Source organism: Vigna unguiculata, chromosome 7 (assembly GCF_037176805.1).
Source record: "Vigna unguiculata cultivar grain cowpea cultivar isolate G323 ecotype 2 chromosome 7, ASM3717680v1, whole genome shotgun sequence".
Classification (NCBI taxonomy): Eukaryota; Viridiplantae; Streptophyta; class Magnoliopsida; order Fabales; family Fabaceae; genus Vigna; species Vigna unguiculata.
This window is the reverse complement of record NC_140798.1, coordinates 43,969,446-43,995,716: the sequence shown is the minus strand read 5'-3', so window position 1 is coordinate 43,995,716 and position 26,271 is coordinate 43,969,446. Positions and strand designations below refer to the sequence as shown.

General features: G+C 31.9%; 2 protein-coding genes and 1 pseudogene across 4 annotated transcripts; 1 reads left to right on the top strand and 2 right to left on the bottom strand.

The window, feature by feature from the left end:
- Positions 1-1,656: 1,656 nt before the first annotated feature.
- LOC114190796 (homeobox-leucine zipper protein MERISTEM L1-like) lies at positions 1,657-7,056 on the top strand. Of its 2 annotated transcripts, none has more exons than XM_085675579.1 (12): positions 1,657-1,964; positions 2,455-2,730; positions 2,860-2,977; positions 3,900-4,082; positions 4,179-4,628; positions 4,723-4,824; positions 4,952-5,152; positions 5,255-5,429; positions 5,577-5,845; positions 5,966-6,061; positions 6,153-6,542; positions 6,707-7,056. In XM_085675579.1, the coding sequence occupies exons 2-11, from the start codon at positions 2,495-2,497 to the stop codon at positions 6,522-6,524; spliced, it is 2,202 nt and encodes a 733-aa protein (XP_085531705.1). In that variant the 5' UTR covers positions 1,657-1,964; positions 2,455-2,494; the 3' UTR covers positions 6,525-6,542; positions 6,707-7,056. The 2 variants fall into 2 exon arrangements, with proteins under 2 accessions (XP_085531705.1, XP_027935636.1); XM_028079835.2 differs by having other exon boundaries at positions 1,669-1,964; positions 5,255-5,432.
- Positions 7,057-10,085: 3,029 nt separating this feature from the next.
- Positions 10,086-15,660, bottom strand: LOC114191417 (uncharacterized; annotated as a pseudogene).
- Positions 15,661-15,678: 18 nt separating this feature from the next.
- On the bottom strand, positions 15,679-23,119 carry LOC114191040 (polyadenylation and cleavage factor homolog 4-like). Of its 2 annotated transcripts, none has more exons than XM_085676170.1 (7): positions 22,370-23,119; positions 21,504-21,605; positions 21,165-21,419; positions 19,574-20,299; positions 16,876-17,751; positions 16,239-16,787; positions 15,679-15,947 (listed from the first exon to the last, which is right to left on the bottom strand). In XM_085676170.1, the coding sequence occupies exons 1-7, from the start codon at positions 22,766-22,768 to the stop codon at positions 15,903-15,905; spliced, it is 2,952 nt and encodes a 983-aa protein (XP_085532296.1). In that variant the 5' UTR covers positions 22,769-23,119; the 3' UTR covers positions 15,679-15,902. The 2 variants fall into 2 exon arrangements, with proteins under 2 accessions (XP_085532296.1, XP_027935989.1); XM_028080188.2 differs by having other exon boundaries at positions 22,415-23,117.
- Positions 23,120-26,271: the final 3,152 nt, after the last annotated feature.

The following is a 26,271-nucleotide window of genomic DNA, read 5'->3' as shown; positions in this document are numbered from 1 at the left end:
TATATATATATATATATATATATATATATACTGCTTACACTCTGTTATAGATTAAATCAAACCCTCACCCTCCTCACTGTAGATTAAATATAAAATAAAATATCAAATCAGAAATTTACTTGTTTATAAATTAAAGTTAACTTATCCATAAATTAATCTATAGATGTCTAATTTTTTTAATTTTAATTTATGTATAAGTTTATATAGAAAGAAATTTTATTTTGTTATATTTTTTCTTTCAAAGATTCAACTAATATCAAGTAAACATTAAAATTTGTATTATGGTTGTAGAACTTTGACTTTTGTACAATTATATTATAGTTTCATTACGAAATTATTTGAGTTTTGTACAATTATGTTTATGAAATTACAATAATGATGTAAGTTTTATAAAAAAAGTTTGAGTTTAGATAATCGTAACATCATGAAGTTGATGTAAAAAAGTTGAAGTAAGATCATTTTGTAACGATTCAAATGAACCGAAAGTAATGAATTCTATTAAATAATATAATAATTTTCCATTATCAAAGGTTAAATTAAATATTATTTTATTATAAAAAACTGCTGTATTAGTTATTAAATGAAAATAATCAGATATTACTAATTAACTTCACCAGTTCTGACTTTTCATGCATTACAAATAATCTGACTGAGAACAACTTTTTTTTCATTAGTATAATATTTAAACGGCCTCATAGAAGAAACACATCGGTAATTGCACAATGAATCCCACCTACCCATACTAATGCAGTCCTGTGCATGAAGAGTATGAGCCAGAGAGATGATTAAAAATATATTTAAACGGACTTGGTATCATTACTTCTAAAAGAAATAGAACAAAATAAATTTAATTTATACAAAAATTAATTTACAAAAAGATTATATGTAACTTTTTTAATTTTTTTACCTTTCTAATATATATATCATTATATTTATTTTATTATTTACTAAAAAACTTGTTTGAACATGCTAGAAAACGAAACATTGAGTTACCATCATACAAACAAAAGTTAAGACCGAAACTGGCCTTCTCTCTCTCAGAATAATGCATTTATGTTCTTCGTCACTCCCATTTAATGCAGTTACACCAGTTCTATACTCATCAATAACTTCCAACCCTCTTTTTTCTCTTTTCCTTAGTCATCACCACTCCCATCCAAAACTTTTTTTTCTGTTTTTTTTTTAACTTAATCATTTCATTAATTTTATTTTCTGTTTGCCCCACCTCTGGGTTCCTCCGCTCAAATCCTACTCTTAAAAACGTGTTTCTGGGATAAGTCACTCTAAAATAACTCCTTCTCTTCTTTAATCCCCACCCACAGATTTCTTAGCTAACCAGTTTCTTCTGTATGCATTTTTTTACTTTTTTTTTTGTTGTAACTTATATTACTATCTCAGCTTTCTTACATTAAAGCCTTATCTTGGTAACTTCATACTTAGAAAAGAGTGTGAGAGGAGAATGCACACACGTTATCTCAGTTAACTCATATTGTGTTAACCTTTCATTTTGTTTTTTTCCTTTTCGTGTAGCCATTGTCAACCATTCACACCATGTCAACTCTTTTTCTACTTTGTCGCTTCTGAATCCTCGTTTACATCTGTCAAGAAAGTAATGCATTTTTTCTGCATGTAAGAGAGAGCATTATAGTTTAGCAAAACCAAAGTTCATCAATGTTTACCTTGTAATCTTAGAGAACTTTATTAACTCTGTTCATGGTTTTGGGTCAGATAGAGACATTTTGAAATCAATTTTTCTCTCTCTCCCTCTTCTTGGCAGCCACAGTTTTAGCAGAACCTCAGGGTCAAACTAAAACATCATCTATATACCAAGAGTTATAAAAAAAGGAGGAAGAGAGCACATTACAGAGAGAGTCAGAGAAACTTTGGATCAGTGTAGGTCTGAAAAGTGCTGTGGTTTGAAAGGAAAATCTCTATCCTTCCCTCTTAAGGTCGATCAAAATCAGGTGAGTTCTCCTCTCACTAATTTTTTGCTTTCTTTCTCTTCATAAAACACATCCAGCAAGTACATCACTGTACCATCATTAAACTAACATTCTCATACTATTTATACAAAATTATTTGTGGTAGAGCCCTTTAATTTCTGATTTCTGTTGTACATTTATTCCCATATCCAAATTCTCACCAAGAGAATGACCATCCACTGTAGTTGTTGTTACCAAAGCAGTTTTTGAACCTCAATTCTGCAAAACAAAACCTTCTAAAACAACAGCCTTTTTGATTTTTTTTGTGAGAAAGGATTTTTTTTTTTAATTTATTTAACTATTTTTGGCCACCCCCAATTTGAGTGTGAGAATAACGCTGCATGTTGTGCTTGTTTTCTATTGCTAAAACAGAAAAAAAAAATTCTTGGTACTACCACCCTTTTTTATTAATTGTGTAACACATGTTGACTTGAAGAGGGTTTTCACTCTCACTTTCTGTCTTGGCATGCAGATTCAAGAATAAGAGGTGACTTTCAAAACAGAAGGAAGCAATGTATCACAACAACAACATCAACCCTTGGAATTCTCAACAACAACAACAACGGTCTATATTGGAAAAGCCTCCACAAAGGACATCCTTGGAAAATGATTTGGAAAGGAACAAAGATTGTGAATCTTCCAGTAATCAAATGAAAGTTCCTCGTTCCATTGATCAAGATCCCGACAAACAATCCGGAAAGAAGCGTTACCATCGACACACGAATGAACAGATAATGGAGATGGAATGGTAAGATCCATGCTACAATTCACTTTTTTTTTTATCTAATTAATAAAATGAAAAATGAAAAATTGTAATGCTTGGTTTGCTTATAACTAAATATTATTTAGTAATGTTTTTGAAATGTGGTCTTGTCAGTTTCTTTAAGGAGTGTCCTCATCCAGATGACAAACAAAGGAGAGAGCTCAGCAGAGAGCTGCGGTTGAATCCCTTGCAGGTCAAGTTCTGGTTCCAAAACAAGCGTACCCAAATTAAGGTAAAGGAGAAAGCCTCTTCACCTTTACATAATTTTTTTTTTCTAATTATAAATTATTATTATTATTATTATTATTATAATAATTATTATTTTCTCATAGACTAGTTCTTTCTTCCAAGTTTATTTTCTTATCCATGTTTTCTTTTTCATCATATTAAATTACCCATCTCTTCTAAAAAGTATTACTTCAATTTTTTTTTTTATCTATACTGTCACTATTCAAAATGGGATAGAGGTTACTAGTTATTAAATTAAAAAAGAAAAACTTACCAGAAAACATTTTCTAATAAAATATTGCTATTTTTTATATCTGTTTTATCTATCCAAAGTTTCTAATTTTCCAATTAAAAACAAATATCTAAACAGAAAAAACTATTATTTGTAATGAAGTGTTGATACTAATTTTCTATTAGAAAAACATAAACTACAAGATCTGGTATTTTCTATACAGTTAAAAAATGTAACCATCCAGTCAAGAAATCAGATCGGTTACTTCAAATATTTAGACAACTCAGATTTTATCTTTGAAACAGGCATTAGACTCCAAATCATTCAATCTTTGTTCAAGGGCCACGTTACAGTTTAATTTTTTTTTTCAATTTAACAATGGACTGAATTTGAGGGCTCGAACATATTCCTTTCAGATAGGAAGGAAATAAAAAAAAAAATGGTTAACATAGACGCTCATTATATTCATCTTATTCCCCTTCTTTTATCACATTATAATATGCAAGTTACTTCTTCTCTTTACCTCTTTTATTCTCTATATTTCTATTATGTGTCACCATCACTCTCACCAGTATAATAATGGTTCTCAGTACCATTTCTACACTGAAAACAAAATCATCTAAGTAGACATGCTTGTCTTAAATATATGCATGTTATGCCATTATATGATGATATTCTCTTATCATGTACACAGTCTCAACATGAACGCCACGAGAACAATCTTTTAAAGGCTGAGAATGACAAGCTTCGTGAAGAGAACACCAGGTACAAGGAGGCACTGAATAATGCTTCTTGCCCTAGTTGTGGAGGCCTCGGTGGAGAAATGTCCTTTGACGAGCAACCGCTGCGGGTTGAGAATATGCGGTTGAGAGAAGAGGTAAATCACCTTTGATCATTGAATCATGCAACTTTCACTGTTCAAACTTAGTGTACTCACTTTTTCATATATTTTTTTCTTACTTTTGTATTTCAGATTGAAAAGATGTCAGCAATGGTACCCAGATTTGCGGTAAAACCTGGGAGTTTCTACCATAACATGTCATCTCAAAACCAGATGATGCCTCCTCGGTCCCTTGATCAGGGTGTTGGAAACTATGGAGCACAGACAATTTTGATTGGGGAAATGTTTGGTGGCAATGATGAACCCCATGGGACACTCCCAATTGCTAATGATTTTGAGAAAGACATTGTTATGGAGATTGGTAATGTAGCAATGAAGGAATTCACAAACCTTGCTGAGGCTGGAAACACTTTGTGGCTCCCTGGAACCTGTGGTTGTGAGATTCTGAACCAGGATGAATATCTGAGGTCTTTCCCTAAGGGAATAGGTCCAACACCCTTAGACATAAAAATCGAAGCTTCAAGGCATTCTGCAGTGGTCATCATGGACTACAACAAACTCGTTGAGATCTTTATGGATGTGGTGAGTATTAATACTCTTCCAACTATGTGTTCCAATTTTCAGAATCATATTAACCTGGTTGATTGACATTGAAACTGTTGATAATGATTTTCAGAATCAATGGGCAAACATGTTTTGCGGTATCATTTCAAGGGCAGCGATACATCAAGTTCTGGAAGTTGGCCAAACAGAAATCTTCGACGGAGCCTGTCAAGTGGTAAGCAAAGTTTCATTTATTAATTTGCCTTAATTCCCTTCCATTCTATCCACATTGATGAACGGGTTAAAATTAATTACATGCCTAAACCTAACAATTAGAATTTCATTTGTTGTTGTTGTTTCAGATGTCAGCTGAGTTCCAAGTCCCTTCACCGTTTGTTCCTGTTCGTGACGACTACTTTGTGAGGTTCTGTAAGAGAAAAAATTTAGAATCATGGACTATTGTTGATTTTTCCGTGGATCAGCTGCGACCTGATTCATTCACAAAAAGCCGAAGACGACCCTCTGGTTGCCTAATCACAGAATTGCCAAATGGTTACTCAAAGGTCATATTTCAACTATTAACTTCTACATTGTATAATTACATTACTTTCCCGTGGAGAAAATTTTGTCGTAAACAACAACTAATTATCAATTATTTTCTTTAGATTGTTTGGATTGAACATGTAGAACTGGAAGATAATGAAGTAGTGCATGATCTTTACAAAAGCTATGTTAATTCTGGCCTCGCCTTTGGAGCTAAACGCTGGGTGGCATCCTTGGATAGACAATGCGAGCGTCTTGCAAGTTCAATGGCCACGAACATACCCCATAAGAGCATTGGTGGTATATATATATATATATAGATATATGTCTCATGATCTTTCTTCATTTTTTGATTCATTAATTTTTAAGATTGTTTGAAAAGGTTAGCAACACTCAATTGCAGAAATATGTGACTTAGAACATTTACTATATTTATGTATACAGTGCTAATGAATTTTGGGGGACGAAGAAGTATGATGAGGCTGGCCGAAAGAATGATGTTGAGCTTTTGTACTGCTGTTGGTGCATCTACTGCAAATGTTTGGACATTGTTAACAGTGGCCAGTGAAGATGTAAGGGTCATGAGTAGAAAAAGTGTGGATGATCCAGGCAGACCTTCCGGTATTGTGCTCAGTGCTTCAACTTCTTCGTGGCTCCCCATTCCTTCAAGGACTGTTTTTGATTTTCTGCGATCTGAAAACTCAAGAAATCAGGTAATGTATAAGATCTCATTGCTTACAGTTACATTACATATATCTCTAATCATAATACAGTATATTTAGCTATTTTTACTCAAATTTCTGAGAACAAGTGCAAACATGTTGAATTTGCAGTGGGACATTCTCTCTAAAGGAGGACAAGTGGAAGAATTGGCACACATTGCCAATGGCCATGACACTGGAAACTATGTCTCCTTGCTTCGAGTCAACGTAAGTTGTTAGGTGCAGTTCATAGTTTACACATCTCATTATAGTTATAAAGAAATAACCTAGCATGATGTTTGGTGAATGCAAATTGTAGATTCCGAATTGCGGCCAAAGCAATATGACTATGCTTCAAGAGACTTGCACTGATGCCACAGGGTCGTATGTTGTGTATGCTCCTATTGATTTAATTTCCATGAATGCTGTGTTGAGAGGTGGAAATCCTGATTGTGTTGCCCTGCTACCCTCGGGCTTTGCTGTTCTTCCTGATGGGCCTGAACCTATGAACAACGGAGGACCCATTCGTGAGGTTGGATCTGGAGGTTGCCTTCTAACGGTGGCATTTCAGATATTGGTTGATTCTGTCCCAACTGCAAAAATCTCGGCTACTTCAGTCACCACTGTTAGCAGTTTAATCAAGTGCATAGTTGAGCGGATCCAAGCCGCACTGTGCAGTGGCGGCACTTAAGCGCCGAACCTTCAAATAGTAAGCAAATTAATGACTGAAAATTTACATTTTGATGTTCATTTGCTCCAGGTTTAATCAACGTATGTTTCAGTTTTAGTAACGAATCTAAAGAAGTTATATATATATATATATATAGAATCTATTTCAGTAACTAAATTTGAGTTTTGTTGTACTACATGCAGATGTAACTGATAGAGGAATAAGGAAGGTGGTCCCAACTTGATGGTGTTGAGAAGAAGGGAAAGTATCTTAGAGAACCCTATCTTCTTTTGCGCAGCTAGTGACTGATGGGCATTGACTTCCCCAAAATGAAAGTAGTTCCGTATGATTTATAGATGTAATAAATAAACCTGGATTTCTCTTTATCTGTCTTAATTTTTGGGCAGAACTTTTATTGTTGTGCTGTAAACTTGGATGGTTTTGTTCAAGTTCTTTTCGTTGTTTGACTTCTAAACTTTATTCATGTTACTTATGTGGTTGAGAAAATCGCTTCAATGTTGCTATTGATGTGTTTGGAAGGAACTTACCTCAATCTTTACTGTTTCAAACTCATTGAAGATATTTGTATAATTTTTCCCTGTTAAAAAACTAATTGCACTATTGTCTTTTTACTGTGTTTTAAGTTCAACCCCAAAACTATTCTGGTATAATTGTTCCTTGGGGTTATGGTTTTCTTGCATAAACTCTTTTGGACGCTTTTAACTAAATTTGCTTATATAGGCTATATATGGGATTAGTCATAATGCTCAAGTGATTTTATCCACTCTCTAGGGGGTTTGAAACGCCTGAAATAACCATTTTTTTTTCTAGGAGCAAATGGTTGTCATAATTCAATTCATTAGGATTGAAGCTAGGAATCACTGATAGTGATAGTTCATATATACGATATGTGTACTAAATATTATACGTATTGATACGTTAATAGACTTATTCTAAAAATAATGAGACACACATGTGATATATGCATATTGAAAAATATATATTTTTAAAGAAAAAAAACATGAGAAATATATAATTGTTCTTGTGTGAATCCAAATTAAAATCAAATATATTAAATATTTTGAACATAAAAATTTATAAAATTATTGTTATCATATAAAGTATCTTAAAGTATCGATCAAGTATCTTAAAGAATCAGATACGCATACATGTCGGATACGGATATGTAATATAAATTGAAATATTGGTACATCATAGCTAATAATTATAGTAATTATCTTGTTTAGAAAAACTTCTTCTGTTTTGTCAAAACTTACTATAATACTCATCATATTTGTAAATAATTTTTATTTTTTTAAGTTTTAAACAATATTTATTTAAAAATTAATTTTTAAAATATTAAATTTAATAATTTATTTATTCTTAAAGTAACCAAAACAAAATTTTACCATAAGATATTAGCACTAGTCTTTCAAAAAAAAAATTAAATATGTTATACCATAAGATAATTTAAATAAATTAATCTCTTTAAAAATAATTTTAATTCTATAATTTGAAATAAAAATAGAAATTTTTAAAATCAAATTTAATATAATTATTTAGCTGTTAGTATTTTCATACCAATCACTCTACTTTATTCATTTGACTTTTGAAAAAATTAACTTGTAAGAATGGATAAGAGAGATCTACTCAAACGAACATTGCAATACTTTTAACTACTTTATTAATATAAATAGTGAATAATTAAAATATCTATATTTACCAAAAAAAAAATCATTGGAGATATCTACTTGTATGTGTTGTGAATTTTACTCACAATCTTCTTTTCATAGATTCCACAATTTAACAAATTGCGTTCTTGGTGATGTTTTCTTATATTACAAAATTTCAACGGTACCCTCTTTCATTCTCATATAACAAAATATATATAAATCCTCCAAGTAAGACAACAATGATAATACAATTGAATGAACTTATTTTCTTTTTTTTTTTCAAATTAAGACTGTTTAGTGTTTTTTTTTTAGTTATCATGAAGTACTACAATGGCTTATAACTCCGACAGAGTATTTGTACAATATTTTTATATAAATTCTTACACAGCAAAAAAACAAAGAAGATTAAGGATGAGATGGTTGATAACATTGAGAAACAGAGGAAAATAGTTTAAAAAGTGATATATAAGTAAATAATGTGTGTGAATAATATAGTTTATTTTTAAAAAAAGTCAAAGTATATTATTTAAACAAAAGATACACTTTTCAGGAAACGGATCTATTCTTACAAATGAGAAGATCTTAAAAGTACTTGTCTTGGAAACCAATTATCTTGCAAACAGCATGTAGATATAGTAAATTAAACTTTTTATTTTTTGTTTCACATTTCTCAAAAATATCTTTTATATATAGAAAGCAAATTTACCTAATATTTCAAAATATATTCAATTTTAATAAGGAACAACTGCGTCCTAAATAATACTCTATTTTAGTCATTGTTGTTTAGTGAAAAGTGATCACAATCCAAATGATATTCAATCTTAGCAAGAAGTAGTTAGGATTCAAATAATATCTGGTTTTAATCAAGAGTAATTAGAGTGTATAAATTACTAGGATTGTTTTTACAATAATAGTTTACATAATAAAACATGACTTGTTAATAAAGAATTAGGTATAATGTTCATTAATTAAATGTACCTGTCGCTCCCTATTAGGATTAATGGTGGAAATAATTAGTAGCAAACAAAGCTATTTCTTCTTCCGATTTGGACTCTTCACCTTTTCTTCTGCGACTTAATGAAATGCCTGCACAATTATTACATATTATTGTTTGCTTGCTCAAAATACATAAATGGTCTTTTTATTGTTTATAAGAATCAGGTTTATCACTAAAATTATAATTATGCTAATCATCTTTCATATTATTCATTTACTACTTCTCCATAAAGATTTTATATAACAATTTATTTTTATTTATTAAATAAGAAATTATTACTGCATTTTTTTCGCAAGCAACAAATTAATATTTCTTCTTTAATTTTCTTCCGTAAAATTATTAAGTGCAAATTCAATAAAGTTAAGAAATTTTTTCGTTTAAAAGTTTGTATGTAATAATTTGCTTTGCCAGAGAAAAATATTATATTATCGATTTGGAGAAGTACAAATTAAATGTGTGAAAACTTATAATCAAAATATTTAAAATTATATAACAAGTATAATCACAAGTACTCTATTTCATTCAAAACTTGTCTCTAATTTTAAATATATTTCTAATGTTTTACTTAATATTAAGATTGTTATTAATGTTGAAGACATAAAGAAAAGGAAGGAGTTATATGACAAGTTCAAATAATAATAAAATGAACGAAAAAAGAATTCCAAGTTTTTATAAATTTAAAAGAATGTAAAAAAAGAATTATATCCTAGCTGCAAAATCTTCTCTAAATTATCATCTATGTCCTCTTGATCTGAGGACAAAATGAATCCCTGCCATACTTAATTAACATAAACATTGCTACAAGGCAATACAGCTTTTACGTCTTATAATTATATGAATATGATTACTTCTTTTTCTGTCATAGAGATGATTATTTGAAACCCAACATTCTTTTCTCAATATATTAGGCAGTCAAATCCGCATTCGTTTACTTGAGTAACCCTCTTCATAATCATCCTGCATATAAATAAACAAAAGAATGAACATGCATATTCATTTAGTGTACTCAAAAGAAAATTTTTTTATTATTAAATTTTGATAACCCTTTTTTTCAACCTTAAATAACATTTTTTTTAAGTGATTTTTTATTCTTTCTGTCTTAATATTTCAAAATCATTTAAAAGATAACACTTCAAAGATAACTATTCATGTCATAAAAAAATTATTTAAAAATTTAGTAATCAGAATATTTTATCTAAAAAATATACCTTTCCAAGATGTTGGGAGTGAGGCATTCTAGGTTGTGATCTGCATTTAGCATGAATTATGGGACCTAACTCAGACCTGTCCAAGGTTGTTGCTAATTTTCCTGTGGGTTGATACAGGTATGCAGCTCCTCTGTACACCCAGTCATCCATTTCATCACTGTAAAACTTATCAAAAGGCTCTTTGCACAATGCACATGCTATCTGTTCATCTTCAGCTGGAACTGCCCACTCTTCTTCATCTTTCGTTTCTTCTTTTGTTTCTGTCGGAAAAAAAGCTGGAACTGACTTTGTTCCCACTGCCTCTGCACCACTAAGCCACATCCTCGAACTCACAAACCATTGACGACACAATCTCTGCCTCCGATTCTTGGTAACGTGCCAATCCATGTGACTTCTGTGTTCCTCTTGGCTTCTGAATCTGAGCCCACAACTTCTGCATTGTCTCGGGAGATCAGCATACAAGCAATTCACTACAGACTCAAGCGGAACCTTCAGATTGCCTGCTTTAAACTCGGTTCCGATAGAATTCTGAAAAACAAATAATCAGTATTGAAATATTGGGTTGCAGAATCAAATAACCAAAGGCAAAAACAAATGATGATATATTAGTGTTTGGAAAAGTGACTGCAACGCACTCTTTTTAACATACCTGTGGCGGCAGCGGTTTATCCGATGAGATGACAGCATGAGAAATTTGAGAAGTATGTAAATCGGTATCTTCAACATCTGGACGAGGTATCATCATTTGAGATAAAACACGAGGATGAAAAGGGTAGTTTGTAATACTTGGGAGTGGTGAAGGTAACGTATTCAAAAAACTCATCCCATGACTATACTGTGAGGTTGATGGATCCTGAGATGGAAAAAACATGGGGTGTGGTGTTTCCCAGTGATGTTTCTGGTCGGAAGAAACTTGGGCTGGAAGCTTGTTAGGAAACTGATTCATATGTGTAGCATTTGCATCCTTGTTCTCGAAGGCGCCAATTGACTGTGCTGGTACAATCAGAGAGCTATTTACAGCATGCTTCATAATAGCAGATCGAGTGACATTCTGATTTAGAGAATGTGTTGTTTCAGAAGAAGCAGGCACAACTGGTGAATGCGGTTTCACATTAGAGGGAATGCCAGAAACCATTATTGGCCCTGCATGTCTAACCCCATTTGGGTTTTCATAACTTTTACTAAAGATATGTTGAGACGAGTTATAGCGATGTTGAGAAACCTTCATAGCATCATGAAATTGAGAGGAGACCAGACTATGCTTAATCTGAATAAATGAAATTGCAGTTATTTTCAGAGGTATATATTTTAGCTTTCACATAAGCTATTTTGCAACATCATAAATCCTATATACTATAAAAATGCATTGCAGAAAGAACAAAAAGTGAAGAAACATACCGCCATAGCAGAGGAATCATGTAGTGGAGGAAGCTGAGATCCAGAAGAAGGCCAACCCTTGCTGCCATTTTGCTCTGACAAAGTTGCACTAGCTGCAACAACAGGAATTTCATTGGAGAAACCAACAGTTGAAGGTAATGAACTTTTATTTCCACTATGGTGTACTATGTTTGACTTCAAAGCTTCCCAGTCAAACTCCTCCTCTTCTGTATTCTGCCATGGTTTTGACCACACATTATTGTCTACACAGTTTCTATCCATCTGTTCAACTAACAGTGGTTTACTGCTTGGACATTCTTGGCTTTCTTCTTTGCCATATGCATAAATTAAAGCTCTTAATATTTCAGGCTGATATCTATTACTAGGGCTGTATGTGATTGAAGTAGAAAATTGATTACACTCAGAATACTGCATTTGTTGCCTTTCACTCATTTCCACACTTCTACCTAGTGTTTTATCCACTCTATAATCAACTACAAGATGAAGAGATTTCCCTCAATAAACCTGCCACCACAATGTGAACTGTTATATTCTTTCATTGATGTAGACAGAGATCTATCTGAAGGGAAAGAGGAGGAAATTCCAAACCTGCTACTGTCTGATAAAAGTTCATGTGTGGCCAAAGCTTGTATATTTGATGAATTTCACTTTTTACCACCAACCTGCGAGAGGATAAAACAAATATTGTGTCATTATCCCACGTTGTTATCTTTTTAGCAAGAAAGGGTTCCCGAATAAGTGTCGAATATTTTCTCCTGAGTGCTAAATATTCACAACAATCACTTCCCAGATTTAGCGGACAGCATTTACTTGCTTCACCCCAGACATAAAATATGAGAAGAAAAAATTTACCGGAAACTGCTTTTCTTTAACCATATATTTTCCGTTACAAAGTGTGTTCTAAATAAGAGTTGTCTTTCATTTATGTCTCCTAAAAATTTGACATCATCAAATTATAACATTCAATTAGAAAATATCTTTATCTTCCAAAATTGCTTTCTCGAATGCTCTTTGTTCAAACCCAATTCTAAAAAGAATGAAAGAAGGACAAGGCGATAAGCGATAACAGAGAATCAGAGAAGGTTAAAAAAAGAAAAAGTTTCTCTCATAGTCTCATTGGCAAATAAAAAACTCGTTGATGCCTCAATCCACCATTGGTAAACGTAAAAAGAAATGTTTAATAGTGACTGATAAAAACAAACATGCAAGAAAAAAGTGACTGATAAAAACAAACGTGCAGGAAAAGAGTGACTGATAAAAAAGAACATGCAGAGAGAAAGTGACCATAAAGAGATCACCATGGAGAAAAAAAAGAAGACATTCATCTTCATAACAAAAATTACTTCTGGTTTTTCATGCAAACAATGAACAATTCCAATAGTGAAATAACTTGTATTGAAAAGAGAGATATCATTACAGAAGCTTACACAATCCACCGTTGAGCGCTCCAACCTCCACAGCAAAAGTGTTTCTGAATTTTGTTTACTGTTTCTATTTAACTAATTGTATTTGGGGATACAGCAAAAGTAAATTTATCTATTCTACTTTATCTTTTTCTATCGTATATTTCTTTAACCACCAAATCTTTTAAATTTGAAATTTTATGACCTTTTATCTTTTATGAAATGAAATATGTGAACAAAGTTAAAGATAATGATTAATCTTTTAACAAATAAATTGGATTTGTTGAGATTTCGGAATTAATTATATTTAAAAAAAAATAGATTATTTTTTTATCTTTTTATTCGTTTGAAATATTTAAATTTTCATCTATTAATGTTTTAAAAAAATCAATTAGATTCTTCCTCAAAATTAAAAGTATAAGCTTAGAAAATAGAAAATAATGTTGATACACTTATATTTGTTGCACTTCGAAACTCTCATTAAAAAAGATGGTGATATTTTATGTCTACTAAATAAAATATATTCAGTTGACAACTTAAAATAGTAATATTTTAATTATATTTATTTTATCTTTTGAATTAAAATTGTAAGATATATTATTATGTAATAATGAGATATAAGGTAGGTATATTTTTAGGGGTGTCAAAAAGTATATATTATTTTCTTAAATAAAACTTTAACACACTTTCCGTAATGTAGTTCCGGTAATGTCAACTGTTATTGGCTTGGCTGAGAATATTAGTTTTTAAATTATAGATTATGTTGCTTTAGATTCGAGAGTAAGGATGCCAATAGGATCGGACACCAATAGTGCGTGCTCATCCGCAATCTAATCTGCATAAAAAAAAAAAAAAAAAAATATCTCTCTATCCATCCGTTTATTTATTGGCTATCCATTTAAAAAATACCTGTGAATATTTTTAAAATTCGCAGGTACCCGTATATATCCGATACCCGCAAATATTTAAAAAATATATATATTTTATAAATTTCTTAATATAAAATTATAAAAATAAAATATAAATTAAATTAAATTAAATTATAATTATAATTAAATTTGACATAATAAAATATACTATTAATTTTAATTTTAATTAAATTTAACTTAATAAAATATATATTAAATTTTAATTTTAATTTTTTGCGGATAACGGGTACCTGCGGATACGGATAGTATGATACACGTACCCGACCCGTTTATAAGTGGATATTAAAATACCCGCTACCCACGGATAATAACTATCCGCCGCGAATTTTATCCGCGGATGCAGGTATTTTTGTCATCCCTGAGAGAGATTTAGCTTATGAATTTGAGAAAAAAATAAAGTTATTTATTTAAAGGGATAAAAAAAGGTGAAAATAAAGTGATTTGAAACTAAAGTTTGTGTAAATCAATTGATGATGATATGATGGATAAAAAAAATATTAATAAATGAGATTGTTAGATTATAATTTTGTTTTTGTAAGGACATTTCTTAGATTATAATTTTGTTTTTATAAGTTAGAATTTGAAGAAAAATGGACATTTCTTATGAGGACGAGAATATTTTAGGTTTCAAGTAGTAACCTTTTATTTGTGAATGTTGTGCATGTGTGTGATTGACTGATTTTATTTTTTATTGTTTGTATGTTATTCTGTCCTAAATTCACATTAGCATTACACCCTGTAATACATTTTTGTGAATGTTTTTCTTTTTTTTTCTTTTTTCTAAAACATCCTACCAAAATATTTTAGTAGATTTCGAAGTTCAAAAATTCTTTTTATCGGTCAATACTAATAACATTAATTCTATTTCTTCTTTTTAATTGATTCAAGCTTTATCAATATCACCCTAATATCAGAAACCATAAAAATAAGTGTAATAGAAGATGAATAAATCAAATACAAGTATAAATGCCTAACACGGTCTAACAAAACATAAAACAATAGAGAACAAGTTTTGTCCACTAATAAAATAAATTGTAAACGTTAATATTAAGATCACTTAAATTTCGTTAACTAGGTAATCCGGGTCAACTAGAGTCGTTGATGTCTCCATTTTCAGTTCAACCTTACAAGGAGACTCATATTAATGTCATTTTATTTTTATAACATAACATTATGAAAATTCTAATTAATGTTTTATTGCATATAAAAAAACTAAGATGGTTTATATTTTGCCAACTACTGTAATAATTGATAAATAGAATATTTGATGTCTCCATTCTTTATGATCTCATGGATTTAGGTCATGTCATCTAAGACATGACATTAAAATATGATATCGTTGATGAAACTACATTAAGAATTTGACAGAATCATATCAAGTTTCGTTCCCTGACAGCAAGAAACCAAAAGGTAAGGAAGGATTTAACTTGTTGGAAGCACAACAAATTAATTTGTGAAAATGTTGGGGAGAATACCTCGAAGTGTTCTCTGAATTACTAGACAAATTGTATGAAATCGTTATAACGAAACTAATACCATGTCGCCGCATACGCTGTCATCCCAAAAATAACAATGTACTACTATCATTAGTTTTTGTTTCGGGGATGAAATACTCCAAGTTAATAATATGTAAACCTTTGGCTGCAACGAAATATGCACCTTACTAGTCCAACTATACATGTACATGACTTTGGCAGAATGGCCACGGTATTGCAAGATTCAACTCTATTCTAACATACACTAACGAAAAATCTTAAATTACAAAAAGCAAAAAATTAAGGTCAAGTTTAGTCAACTACGCCTTCGCTTCCTTTGGGTACCCTCTTCATCACCACCCTGCGTAAACAGAAAATAATACAAAGAAAGATATTACTGAAGATTTCTTCAAGCATATGCAAACATGCAAATTACATCCAAACAAGCAGCGAGGAATATTAAATTCAAACAAAGAAACAGGTTCACAATAACACAAGAAAAAATCATTTACAAAAGACAAATCCCGTAGATAACTTTGACTTAAAGTGTATATCAAATAAGTTTATTTTACACTACTCATTGTAGAACTCCTGACAAAATAATAGCAGAGGCAGATGCAGAACATAACAATTGATATGGAAAAAAAAATACCTTTTCATCCGGCCCAAGATCTTCAGATGGTGCCATATTAGATTCTGATCTGCACTTAGCATGAATTATGGGGCCTAACTGTGACCTGTCCATGCCTGCTGTTGTCCCCGTGGGAGCATAGAGGTATACAGCTCCTCTATACATCCATTCCTCCATTTCATCACTGTAAAACTCATCGAAAGGCTCTCCACATAATGCACAAGTATTCTGATCCTCTTCTGCTGGAACAGCTAACTCTTCATCATCTATCTTTTCTTCTATGGTTTCCGTAGGCAAAAAACCTGGGACTGACTCAGTTCCCAATGCCTCTGCACCACTAAGCCACATCCTGTCACTCACAAACCACTTCCGAGAGGGTTTCTGCTTCCGGCTTTTAGACATCCGATTCTTTGTCACATGCCAATCCATATGACTACTGTGTTCCTCTTGGCATTTGAATCGGAGTCCACAAGTTGTGCATTGTCTTGGGAGATCACCATACAAGGCATTGACCGCAGACTCATAACGAAGCTTCAGAATATCTGGATTGAACTCAATTCCAACAGAATCCTAAAACAAATAATAAATAAATCATCTCATACAATCAAGCAAAAAAATGAAAAAACTTGAAAGATATGAAAATATTAACACTAAATACCTGTGCAGGCAGCTGGTTGGCCAATGAGATTACACCTTGAGACATTAGGGAACTAATTAAATTCGTATATCCAACACTTGGCTGTTGGCTTGACATAAATGGACTAGCATTTGGATGAGGTATCATTTGAGAGGGAGCAGGAGGGCGACCTGGAGGTAAAGGTGGACGGACTCCACCCTGTAAATGTAAAGGGTTATTTGCAACATTTTGGAGTGGCAAATGGAATGGCATAACAGGTAACGGATTCGACATGGCAGTACTTATAGAAGAACCATGTCCCTGCAAAGAACTCCCATGACTAAATTGTGAGTTTGACGAATCCTGAGATGGTGGGAAAAACTGCAGTTGTGGTGCTTGCCTGAGATTTTGCTGGTTGGACGAAAGTAGTCCAGGAAGCTGATTAGGCAACTGATGTATCTTCAAAATACTTGCATCCTTGTTCTCAACACTGTCAAATGATTGCTCTGGCATAAATGAAGATTTATTTACATGGTTCACAATAGGGTTACTAGTATGTAAAGATTCAAACTGACTCCTAACATGTTTTTGTAATGGATTTATTGGATTTAATGCAGGTGGTCGAGTGACATTCAAATTTACAGAAGGCCTTATTTCAAGAGTTGCAGGCAAAACTGATGGTCTAGGTTCTACATTAGAGACACGGCCAGAAACCATCCTTGATAATGCAGGTCGAACCCGATATGGATTTGTATCGGCATTGTGAATGTTATCAATAGGAGGATATGTAAGAGTTCTTGCCCGACCCCTATTACCAAAGATATGTTGTGACGAGTTGGACAGATGATGAGAAGAACCGAGACTATGATTGACATGATTTTGGAATCCAGGTACCTGTCCCAGTGGTGCTCGTCGAAACTGCAAATAGAGAGAATAGATATATTTTAAATTCTATCAGAGCAAGTATTGGCAAGTCCTACTTCCGTTCAAATTATACTAATTTTTTTCTTAATGAAGTATCCCTACTAATGTTTAAACTGTTGGGCGAAAACACATGGTTTTATATTACAGACAACTCTCATATGTATAGAGCTTCAAACTGAGTCTTAACATGTCTTTGAAAAATAGCTATTGCATTTAAGGTAGGAGGTTGAGTAAGATTCCGATATACATAATAATTGAAGAGATGCAAGCAAAACTAATGGTCTAGGTTTCACACTAGATACATAGCCAGAAACCATCCTTGTCATTGCAAGTCAAACCCAATAAGGGTTTGCATATGCATTGTAAATGCTATCAAATGGAGGAATCGTAAGACTCCTTTCCATTAGTAAAAGATATGCTGTGATGAGTTAAATTATGAGAAATCTTCCTGGCATCATGAAATTGAGATTATAAATAAATTTTCAACTCCATCAGCAAGCTCTTGGCAAGTCTTATTTATTTCCTCTCAAATTATATATACAATAGGTTTCATGAGCAAACAGGGAAAATACATAAAAGGTTTTATATTACACACACACCCTCATGCAAAATCTGTTTTGGCTTGAAGCAAGGAAAATACAGCAACAACCTACATTGAACTACTTCCTAGCTTTTATTATAAAGTTATAAATATGGGTGGAGCCAGTAGTCAATGCCAATAGTGATACTGAATGGCCATTTAATAGTAGCAAGATAACCACCATTTTAAGGTTTCAAGATACGCCAAACAATAGATTATACCTAACATGTTAGTTTAAGAACTACATACACACGTCAAACAATAAATAAAAGAATCAAACAAGTTTAAGCCTCTAAGGGTTATAATAACTATTTCGAATTAAAATACAAGCTTTTGAATAGAATCATCATCTTCATTAACAAGATCTAGAATCCCTTCCTATTTTTGTTTCCACCGTGCTACTTGTGTATTTCTTCCTATTTAGTTTCTTCATCACCACATTCTTTAGTATAACTCCCTTTTATTTTCCCTTAGAGCTTGAAGGCCGAGAACTAGAGGCTGTTGCAACTAACTTCTCCTATCTTGTCCCTCGTCTATCTTAAAAGATCACTGACCCTAGTTGCATATTGGCAAATGGAAACAGTTCCCAATGCCGAGGAATTATCATCAAGCATGAATTTATGTTCAGCACCTCTTTTATCATCTCCAACCCATTCCACTATCAATCACTCATTACTATCATTAAGGAAAATAGTATACATTAGGTGGGCAGAAGATTAGTAGGTTGATAAAATGCTCTTTGACAACACGCACACCATAAAAGCAAAAACTCTTCGCTACCAGGTAATAGAGGCTCTAAAACTAAATCATGGACTACTTTAAAACTTTAGCTATTAGGTAATGACACAAGTGGTTTTATATTAAATCTATAACAGAATAAAATTCATGTAAATAATGGAAAGATGAGAACCAAACTTAAATCACTATAGGAAAAACATCAAGACTGCAACTAAAAATGGCTAAATTATAAAAGGCAGTGGTTCACTCTTAAAAAATGTGGCATTAGTGAATACCCATAAACAAAATTAGAAGTTGCCAGACAAAGGTGAGTAACTTTAGGCATTTCATAGAGCCTACCCAAACAAACGTACACAGATCCTCATCACCAGCAAAATATCATTGATAACAAAGCATTTGCTTAGAGGTTTATATTTTAATGGGGAAACGTAATATCATAAAACCATACTCAAACAACATATAGCAGAATTGATAAAATATAGAAGTGAGGAAACTTACACCCAAAGAAGCAAATGCATCTTCTGCTACAGCAGAAGAATCATCCACTGGAGGAAGCTGAGATCCACTAGACCAAACCCCCTTCCTGGAATCATGCTCTGACAAAGCGGCATTAGCTGCAACAACAGGCCTTTCCCTGGTGAATCCAATAGTTGAAGCCAATATACTGTTATTCCTACTATGATCAGTCAAGGTTGGACTCATATCTTCCCAATCAAACTCCTCCTCTTCGGTATTCTGCCATGATGTAGGCAATACCTTGTTGTCTATACCATTTCTATCAAGCCGTTCAACTAGCAAAGGCTTAGTACTTGAAGTTTCTTGACTTTTGTCACTGCCATATGCATCGATTAAAGCTCTTGGACTTTGACGCTGATGTCCATTACTAAGGCTGTATGTGATAGAAGTTGGAAACCTATTACGACCATCACCACCATACTGCTTTCGTTGCCATTCACTCAACTCCATATCTCTACCTATTGCCTTGCCTACTCCATAATCAACAGCAGGATGAGGAGAGTCTCTCTCAATTAATCTGTTAGCAGAACTGTCAGCTGCATACTCATCCATGGGTGCAGACAAATGCCTATCATGTCCACTTCTTGAAGGGGAAGAGGATATTCCCAGCCTGCTACTGCCTGACAAAATTTGGTGTGTCTTACTACCTAGAATGCCAAAGTTTGTATTATTGGCATTTCCTGATGAATCCAACTTTTCAGCACCAACCTGTGAGGATAAGATAAATACTGTGTCACATCCCACTCATTATATCTGTTTGCAAGAAAAAGTTGTCGAATAATTTGTCTATTCAATGGTAAATATTCAGAAGCAATCCCTACTTCTACAATAAATGAATACAATGCTTAATTCCTTCTCCACCAGACTTGTGAGAAGAGAAAATTATATGACTAGAGAAGGATAGTAAAAAGTAATAACACTGACCACGGTGACAAAATTCCCAAATGTAAAAGAAAGAAATCACAGAAAAATAGATAAAATATGTCTGTCTGACATGCTGCGAGCAAAACTATTGAGTAAACAAAAATTTGTTTAGTAAATTTGATTTAGATAGTTTGGTTTTGAAAGATTCAATATTAATCAGAGGAGTACACAACATAGATTTTCAATTAGAGCATGTCTGACTGTAAAATTGATTTTAGATGGTCAACATACAAGCACTAATCATAATTCATAAAAGTTCCAATGAAAAAAGGAGGCAAAGGGTAGAAATGTAAGCAAAAAAAAACTATTTCCCAAAATGATTCCGGTCATATCAACATCAACGCCTCTATCAATTATTGCTAAATATAACAACAGAATTCCAGTCATCCACAAGTTTGGAAAGCACAATTTATCCCAAAAGAACAGACCAACATGCAGGAAAAGGATGATAGATACGGAGATATCCTACAACAAAGGGAGACATAAGATATTTGCAACAAAAATTACATCTGGATACAGTGATGTTTAAAGAATTAACAATTCCAAATCCTAATAGTGAAATATACACTCTTAGGGTATCCACAAATAAAGTGTCGGCCTTGACCTGTACAGTTTGTATGGAAGACAGAGTTGTACAAAAATAGCTTACACTATCCACGGTTGAGTGATCCAACTGGCGCAGGTATTTGGGATTAACATGTATGCCATGACTAGGCCGAGGAGATTCAGAAGCCCTTACAGCATTCAGGGTGGATGATTGGGTATTAACTGCTACGGAAAATTGCAATTCAGCTTCAATCTTGCGTAGGACAGAAGGGGGAAAAACTTTTGACCAGGTCCCAAAAAGATGCCGCATAGCAGGATGCAAACTAGGCTGAACCTGCCTGTATGCCTCACAAAAAACCTGGAGGCAAAAGAAACATAAGCTTCAATAGCACAGAATAAAGTGCTATAAATTAAAACAATAATTCAATTCAAATTGACGTACTTCTGGCAGACGTAAAGAGAAGTATTTAATGTATTCTTGCCCAAAATTCTTCACAATACTGTCCAACAAATAGAGTGAGGGGAGCTTTTGATCTGCTGGCACCTGAAAAGAATATCTCCAAAAAATTGAATTCTCATGTGAACAGTTGCATAGTCAGATATACAATTCAACGAGAATCTAATTCTAGTAAGTAGAAAAACTAATATTCTATGAACTTGGTCATTAACAAAGTTCTTATTCTCTTTAGGCATTGTATTATTTGAATAAAAATATCTCAATTTGATCTATACTATTAAAAAAATTACAGAAACGTTTTCCTGCGTGCTCAAATACCCCGTTCATTCATCAACTTTCTCTCTTTTAAGCAGAAATCACTTCGTTCTAACAAAACTGAAATAGCAACTTCCCTTTAATACCAATCCTGATTCTTTACAGAGTAAGTAGTTTTCATATTTAAAATTTCAATTCGTAAGCCCTTAGAATTTACTGAAATCGAAGAAGACCTCAAAGACGTTGCACTCAATCTTCACAATGCGTGAGGAACTCCCCATGTTTGTTCAGATTGTTCTATTTCCTATCCTTTAAAATACCAGTACCAACTAATTATTTTTTCAGTAAGTTTGAGGTAAGGTCGAAAACAACGATGAACTCTGAATTCAATTTGAGTATAACCCAATCGTTATCTTCGTCTGAGTGATCATCATTTTTTAAAAAAATGCAAAAAACAGAACGTAAAAAAAATGCATAACTGAAATATAAGAAAAAAAAACAAGAATTGGAACCCCAATAGTGACATTAAAAAAATGAAACAACAAGAGAGGGATAATTTTGACCCAAACAATTAAAACGATTCCATGACATTTTACAAATTTGGAGGGGCAGAAGAAGTTTCGGCGGCAACGGAGACGGACCTCGAGAATCCGAGTGCAAATTGTATCAGCGATGCCTTTGGCGTGCTCCCTCTGCTGTTCGGCGATGATTGTGAGATCGGTGATGATAGGCTTCAAATTACAGGTGAGTTCCGACAAAAGGAGGTCGTAAATCTGGACGATTTCATCTGTTGTGGGGGGCGGAACGGGGACGCCTGCGACGAGTCTGAGTTCGTCATCACGCTGCTTGAGGAGTGCCTTGAAGCGGCCAACGAGAATCGACGGTGGAGGTTTCTGCGCAGCGATTGCGATCTCATTGCTCATGGGTTTTGAAGCGAACGAAGCCGCCGCTGGTCTAGGGTTTTCGGGAGGGAGAATCAGATTTTGGGAGAACATAAAGAAACACGATTTGGCTTGGGAATCTTGGTAGAGGAGGAGGGAGGGACTAGGATTAGGGTTTGAGAGGATGTGTCGCCGTTTTCAACCGTTTGAAGATAACGGGGTGGTAAGCGGCGCCACAGAAAGGGGAATTGAAATTGGAGACAGAAAATGAAATGGAAAGGGAGTTCTAATCGGACGGTGCGGAATCTGCTATTGGAAATTTATGATTTGAAACCCTTTTTCTGGTTATGTAGGTGTGGGATGGGATTGGAGTATGGAAACTGAACTCAGAAGCCCAAAAATTGCACTCCTATCGTTCCTGCCACCCAATAGAATATCGCTTTCATTTTATTATTATTTTCTTGTCTGGAATAAAGTGAGATTTTTCTTTCCATTTCCAGGAATACTACTAATCAACAATTTTGACCAAAATAATAAGAAATATGTAATGCAACAGTTGGACCTCCAGTTTCACTTTGTGGTTTGAAGATATATATCATACTTATAATTTTAATTTCAATTATTTACTCAAATAAATTATTTGACCATGTAAAAAAGTTTACGAGATCATTATTAGTATTATTTAAAGTGAATTCTTAGAGGGGATATCTATGTGCATAGATGCTATAACACTCCAAATATTAATAACATTATTTTGTAGCAGAGTAAGAGTTTGTTAGAAACTGAGCAACTCAAAATACTTATATCATAGGGGTGTCAATGGGCTATTCTTCGTGCCAGCCCGCTAACACGGGATGGATTCAATTCTAATTTTCAATCCATCACTCTATTTTGTTTTGGTATGCTTAACTTGTTAAATTGATGAGAAAAAAAATAGGGCAGTCAATTCTTGATTCATTGTCCCGTTTTATTTTTTAAATTAAAAATTAAAATAATTAAAAAGATTAAATTGTCTATATTATACTTTTATAAAAATATAAAATATAAATTATTAGTTTAAAATTGAAACTTACCAATTAAGTTTTATTTATTTATTATAATAAAATAAGTTGAATGTTGTAATTGACCCTAATAATATCAATCGACACATTAGTGATAAAAACATTTCTCAAATCCGTTCGTCATACAACAATATTCTAAACTATCTTATTTTTTCTATTAAACTACCAAAATGAACTTAGTAGACATGTGTGTATTGATATGTTTTTGTAAATTGAGGTTAGAAAAAGATAGTCAAATGAAGTTTTAACATGATAAATGTACTACTAAAATATTAAAAAAAATGCTTTAAAAATATGTTTTATTAATTTCAATTTAATAATATTTAATTTAAAGTGTTACGGAAGAAGTTTTTATATGGGGTTCATTTGTAAACTTAATTAAATATATGTTAATTGACTTTTCTCTTGTGATGGAAATATGGTTAGGATCATCATACAAATTTTGGAACAGTTGATCAAAGCATGTCTAGGACCTTAATATGAATTAGTTTCAGATTATAAAATAAGAACTTTTGTAAATTTTGTATTTGAATTTTATCAGACCTTTAGTCATGTTAGAATTATTGTTTTTAAATTCATAATATAAAAGTATTTGTGAAATAAATAAAATTAAGTAAATGAAAATTTTGAGTTTTTTTTTTTAATTTTCGAGATTGTTATTTAAATCACTAAAATCCTTATATTTAAATAAATTCAAAACGGCAAATCTTCCTTATTTATCATCCGACCAGCGTGAATTCCTTCCATTATATAAATTCTCCAGATTAACGTGCCTCACTTTTTTCCTTTAATTATAGGTTCATATCCATTCTATTTTGAGACGCGAATGACCCAATCAAAACGAGGCACTCATAATCTTATTTAGATAAAATTCACTTAGTTTTCAATTTATATAAAAATGAAAAGTTACCGTTCTTTTATCATGGGCTAAAATTTCTATGAAATTTTCGAGGGATGTCTAAAAGTGTCGTGTTATAAGTAGTGGCTTAGAAAAATTAAGATCTATAACATATATGAGGTTTACAACGTTAAGGTCAAAATCAATATTCTTTTTTTAAATGATGAAGAAATATGTTTTGTGTAACTTAAACCAATTATTCCAATATTTAGAGGAACAGATAAAAGTACATGATCATAATCAAAAACTTCATTATCTTATATGGAGTAAAAATAAATTTTAGTTTTTAAATTTTTTTAAAACATGTATATATTCAATATTAAGATTTATGGAGTTTTATAAAATATTTATTGTGAAATAAATTATTTACTTGAAAATTTTTATTTTATAAAAATAAAAATAATTATTTTCTTATATTTGGACAAATGTATTTTATAATTATTTTATCATTTCATTTATAGCACTATATACACTCGTTCATATAAAAACTGATATTTTGAATTTCGGAAAAGATTAATCATATTAAAAACATTTTTTTAAAATTTATTTTAACAACAATAACCAAATTATAATTCAGTCTTGCAATAATAATGAATTACCACAATAAAGTGAAAACACATGTGTTACATGAATATTTACTTTTTTTATAATAAAATATAATTAGATTTTACAATTTTATTATAAATATTTTTTTTTATTTTGTATATGAGGTTTTTATTATAGATAATTATTCTAATTTTTTAAAATGATTAAATTTGAAAAAAATGGTTAAATTAAAAAAAATGTCACTTAAAAGATGAAATGAGTAAAATTGATTTAAAAAAATATAATTTAAAAGATAAAATAGGAAACATTTTGTGAACACCAAAAGAAAGACTCCACTTATAATAGTATAGATAATATATAGGTATATAATATTATAGATAGTATAGATTTATATAATTAAAAAATTTAATTGTTCTTTTAAGTTTAATAGCACGATAACATTAATTTTCACTTATTACTTAATTTAATTACCTTAACAAATATGATAATGAGTAAAGACCGTGTTCCATTACCTTAGTTAACAAATATGGAGTTAAAATAAAACTAATGAAATTAAACCTTTTACTATTATTTTTGTTTCTTATTTGTTGTTAAACTTATTTTTAAAAATGCAACTTAATTATATTGTTGGAGATTTTCATCTTATTCTAATTAGAGATGTTTGTATATATCTTTTTCTTCTTCATCACATCTCCGAGCTGCAAGAAGAAAATGATTGTAGATATTTTACACGGCCCAATTATAATGGGTTCCATGGAGATGAAGAAGTCTTAGTAAGTTAAAAGTTGTTCTGTTAGTTGGACAAAAGTAATGTTCATCTTTTGTCATACACAAGATACTCAAATTGCTTATGATGTTCCACACACTTTGGGGGTGGACGTGGCATCTGTGGACCACCAAAAATATAGAGAAATGTTAACACTTCTTATCAATTTTGAAGAAACATACCATCAACAATAAACTTGTTTCTAGGAGGAGGAGTAGTTTGAGTCTTTGGAAGAAAACCATATTAATTTATCAATAGTAATGAAATGAAATTAAAAATAAATTAATAATACAATGAAATAAGTCATTAAACTTATTTTTTTAAATGCAGATTGTCCGGATCATTT

Excerpts from the sequence above, each read along its gene's own strand:
- LOC114191040 (XM_085676170.1), bottom strand. The coding sequence starts at position 22,768 with ATGTTCTCCCAAAATCTGATTCTCCCTCCCGAAAACCCTAGACCAGCG. Across the intron at positions 16,788-16,875 it reads CCAACCAGCTGCCTGCACAG|GATTCTGTTGGAATTGAGTT; the intron begins GTATTTAGTGTT and ends TATTTGTTTTAG. Across the intron at positions 15,948-16,238 it reads ATCTTGGGCCGGATGAAAAG|GGTGGTGATGAAGAGGGTAC; the intron begins GTATTTTTTTTT and ends CTGTTTACGCAG.
- LOC114190796 (XM_028079835.2), top strand. The coding sequence starts at position 2,495 with ATGTATCACAACAACAACATCAACCCTTGGAATTCTCAACAACAACAA. Across the intron at positions 5,846-5,965 it reads CTGAAAACTCAAGAAATCAG|TGGGACATTCTCTCTAAAGG; the intron begins GTAATGTATAAG and ends TTGAATTTGCAG. Across the intron at positions 6,062-6,152 it reads TCTCCTTGCTTCGAGTCAAC|ATTCCGAATTGCGGCCAAAG; the intron begins GTAAGTTGTTAG and ends TGCAAATTGTAG.